This window comes from Bison bison, unplaced genomic scaffold, assembly GCF_000754665.1.
Source record: "Bison bison bison isolate TAMUID 2011002044 unplaced genomic scaffold, Bison_UMD1.0 scf7180017856933, whole genome shotgun sequence".
Taxonomy (NCBI): Eukaryota; Metazoa; Chordata; class Mammalia; order Artiodactyla; family Bovidae; genus Bison; species Bison bison.
In genome coordinates, this window is record NW_011487506.1 from 38,253 (window position 1) to 42,173 (window position 3,921).

A 3,921-nucleotide genomic window follows, 5' to 3' on the forward strand; every position below is an offset into this window, starting at 1 on the left:
ACTTCGGGGTCACGGCTGGCCAAGCCGACACGGAGCACGTGTTGCGGACGGGGCCGCAGGGCCCTGGAGTGCGGGAGGCCGGACTTGGCGGCGGCGGCGGGCGGGCGGGCGCGGAAGAGTCGGGGTCACGCTAGGGAAGCGGGGTCGCAGACAGAGCCCGACCCCGGTCCGCCAGCCTCCTCCCCGCCCCGTGCTCCCCGGCCCAGGCTCACGTCCTCAGGCTTGCTCAGGATGGCGGCAGTGGCCGCGCAGAGCCGCTTCTCCAGCCCCGCGGGCACGCGGCCGGCGGGCAAGCTCGTGTCCAGCTCAACGAACGGCATGTTTAGCGGGAAGGGTGCGTACGGTTGCCGGGAAGAAAGGAGGTGCCGGGTCCGGGTCTATGTTCTTGAGGGTAGGGCGACGGAGAGCGGGGGCGGGGCGCCATGGAAACCTGCTCTCCTCATTGGCTGGACAGAAACGGAGCGCCCCCTGATTGGCTGCCTGGGCTACATCCCCCCGGGTCTCAGCAGAGAGCCGCCGGGAGGGCTGGCGCTGATTTCCGGAAGTGTGGTAGCCCGGCCCCCTCCGTGTGACCCCGCCCCCAGCGAGGTATTGGCGCGCCAGGCCCCGCCCACACACCAGGCCCCGCCCGCGCCCCGCCCCAGCCCTGCTGGCCGCGGTTTCCTGTCCCCTGTGGCTTTCCAGCGCTTCTTGGCTAATATTTAGTTAGAGGTCTGAAAACGCCCAAACACACACACCCGGAGGGGCCATCCCCAGGCTCCACGCTAACAATGCTACATCGTCTCTGAGTATTAAAAAATTTTTGAATGAGTTGTCTCTGCGTCGGGCAACTCATATTCGACGTGCTAAAATGCTCTTCTTTTGATCAGACCAGGTGACGCCTGGGGGCTTGAGTGGGGCTGGGCAGAGACCCTCAGGTTCACTGCATCCCTGCTTGGTACCCACGGACAAAAACACCCTTGTGGCTTCTTGTGCCTGTGGCAACCTGGCCTCACGGTGAAGGATCGCCCACCAGGGGGTGGTGATAGCCAGCCAAAGCCCCAAAGCCAAAGCTGGTCGAATTACCAGCAATGTTTACGGGGCCCTGTATTTCTTATAGATGAAACAAAAGCTGTTATTGAATACGTGGATGTCTGTTGATGTGGCCAAACGTGGTACTTTCATCAGCGTTGGAAAGTTGTTAGAACTGTAAATAACGAAGGTCGTTGAAATTATGTGGGTGCCTATGAACGATTCCAACTACGTATCTAAAAGTTTATGTAAGCGGGCGTATTAAAGGACTCATCCTTTGTCCTTTAGCCTCAGGGCAGAAACCAGGGGAAATTTTCAAACAAGAGAGGGCCAGGGTCACTTTTGTGTTTACTAGAGCTCTTTCCAGAGTTCACATGGAAGTCAGCGTGCAAGGGGTAAGGATGAAGCTAGTGGGCAGACGGGGAAGGCATGCAGGACTGGCGTGTGGAGAGCACTGTGGCCCGGACTCTGAGCCGGGAGCCGTGTTTTGGCCCACAGCCGAGGGGAGGGAGCACCACTTCTTAAGAGTGCCGTGGCAGGCTGGCCGGGACTTACTACAAGAACAGCTGCGCTAAGGGCTTCAGCCTCTCCTTCATGGCAGTGTCTGCTGGAGGCAGGTCCTTGGCCTTCATGAGGACCGCATGGGCCTCTCGGAAGAGGTCCTCCCCCACTGCAGCTTCCACGCGCTGGCGCCATGCGGCCAGCTTAGGCCGGCTTTTGAAGATGTCACAACCGGCGCTGACGGGCTGCGGGAGAGGGAGCCAACTGGAGCGGGGAGGTGCCCAGGGAAGCAGGAGACCACCCCTGGCCTGGGGATCCCCTGGGTGGATTTTCCCTCCTCTGCCACTAGAGGAAACACGGTGAAACTGCTCAATATCCCTGCAGGCTGAGGGTTTTTAGGCCCGTTTTTCCTGAGGCTCAGAGGGGACGTGACCCACCCAGGGCCCCCCTCTACCCCCAGCCAGAAAGGGCGATGTGAGCTGGTGCACGGGCTCCCTCCTGGGGTACCCCACTGCTAAGCAGCCCCCCTGCCCCACAGCACTCACATGCATCAGCTCTGTGATGGCCACCAAGTCCGCCACTGAGATGTGGGGCCCAGCCAGGAAGTCCTGGTCCTTCAGGAACTTGTCCTCAAGCAGTTGCAGGCACCTGTCCAGTTCGGCCAGAGTGTTCGCCAGTGTCTCAGGGGGCACGCGTTGGCCCAGGAATATGGGGAACATCATCTGGCAGGCAGAGAGAGGGCTCAGCGTATGCCTAGGGCCCGGCCTCATTCCGGCTCTCGTCCTGTTGACCGGCCATCCTGCGCGTTTCAGCCCAGGCCTCATCGCTGACTCACGCATGGCCAACCTCCACCTCTCCCTGGGTCCTCACATCAGGCAGCCAGGGGATCCCTCTGCAATCCCAGTCTGCCTGTAGCTTCTCCCTGCATAAAGCCTTCCATGGCTCCCTACTGCCCCCTCCCCACAAAGGTCTCAACGCAGAGCAGCAGCCATCCTCTCCCACTCTCCCACCACCCCCCACCCCCTCCAGGCCTCTCAGATGGGAATCTTTGGGAATGGGCCTGCAGATCCCTCTAGGATGTGCTTCAGGTGTATGGTCCTAACCAGTGCACCTGGGTGGGATCAGCCTCTGCATTGCCAAACTCCCAGATGACCATCTTGCTCCCGGCCCATGGACCACACTCAGTAGCAAAGGTCTACACTCGCTCTCCTCAGCTTCTCTCCATTCGGCACCAGGCTCCCTCCCCCTCTACAGCTTTTATTGTCATTGTTGAGTCCCTAAGTCTTTTAGGACCCCACACGCTGTAGGCCCTCTGTACGCCAGGTTCCTCTGTCCATGGGATTTCCCAGACAAGATTATAAGAGTGGTTCCCCTTTCCTCCTCCAGGGAATCTTCCCGACCCAGGGATTGAACCAGAGTCTCCTGCACTGGCTGGCAGATTCTTTACCACTGAGCCAACAGGGAAGCCCATGGCTTTTAAAGCTTTCTTTTAAAACTTTTTCTTTTAAAAGTTTTCTTTTCTTTTAAAAGTTTTTCTTTTAAAACTTTCTTTGGGCCGAATGGCCCCCAAGATGGAACTCCCTGGCGGTGCGGTGCTAGGACTCCACGCTCTCAGTGCACTGCTGAGGACCCAGGCACAGTGCTCAGTCCCTCACACACACAGGATGACTGCTGGGTACTGGGCACTGATCACGGCTCAGGGTTCATGTCAAAGGCCTCTGCACATTTGATAAGCAAAAATGGTATCTGCATGCTCCTTTAATGTGCATTTGCTTGGTTTTTACTGAAGTTAAATGTTTTCATCCATTTACTGACCCTTTCTCTCTGTCCTTCAGCTACATCTCTGCTGGTTTCCTTTGCCCGTTTTTCTCCTGTGTCTTTGTCTGATGGGCTTCTGAGAACATCTTAAATATCAAGAATGTTACTTCTTTCTAACATATCTTTGCCAAGATTTTTCCCAGTGTATTTTTGCTGGCTTTAATTCTCTTTTTTTTTTCCTTCTTCTACAGATTTCACCACATAAAATTGATGAACCTTGTCTTTATGTCTTTCACTGTTATTAGGCTTATCAATCTTTGTATACCCAGAAATTAGATCAACATTTAGTGAAATATCTCATTTCTTCCTACTTTGAGGTTTTTCACTTAACATCTCTCCATCTGAAAAGTATGTGTGTGGCAAAGTGAGGGCTTGATGCTTTTCCCCCACAAGAGGCAACATTCCTGGGCAGTGTGACCTCTGCAGGAAAGCAGAGGATTCGTTTCCAGCAACTCGGGAATCAAGACCTGATGGGGGCAGGCTTTCCTGGTGGCTCAGTGGTTTAGTGTCCACCTGCCAGTGCAGGGGAGGACACGGCTTCCATCCCCTGTCCCCGAAGGCTCCACGTGCCTTGGGGCCCTTCAGCCTGCG

The 3,921-nt window shown here is 56.4% G+C and overlaps 2 protein-coding genes across 3 annotated transcripts in view; both read right to left on the reverse strand.

The window, feature by feature from the left end:
* The window catches only part of LOC105003113 (D-dopachrome decarboxylase-like), a 2,801-nt gene extending 2,233 nt beyond the window's left edge, over positions 1–568 (reverse strand). The window contains exons 1-2 of the mRNA XM_010860081.1: positions 130–568; positions 3–63 (exon numbers count right to left, since the gene is read on the reverse strand). Of these exons, the coding sequence (XP_010858383.1) occupies positions 3–63; positions 130–320 (252 nt within the window). The 5' untranslated portion in view covers positions 321–568. The remainder of the gene's footprint in view (positions 1–2; positions 64–129) is intronic.
* Positions 569–1,340: 772 nt separating this feature from the next.
* The window catches only part of LOC105003033 (glutathione S-transferase theta-4), a 27,242-nt gene continuing 24,661 nt past the window's right edge, over positions 1,341–3,921 (reverse strand). For both annotated transcript variants that reach the window (XM_010860022.1, XM_010860012.1), the window contains 2 exons: positions 2,058–2,234; positions 1,341–1,757 (listed from right to left, as the gene is read on the reverse strand). In XM_010860022.1, coding sequence (XP_010858324.1) covers positions 1,566–1,757; positions 2,058–2,234 — 369 coding nt within the window. In that variant the 3' untranslated portion in view covers positions 1,341–1,565. The remainder of the gene's footprint in view (positions 1,758–2,057; positions 2,235–3,921) is intronic.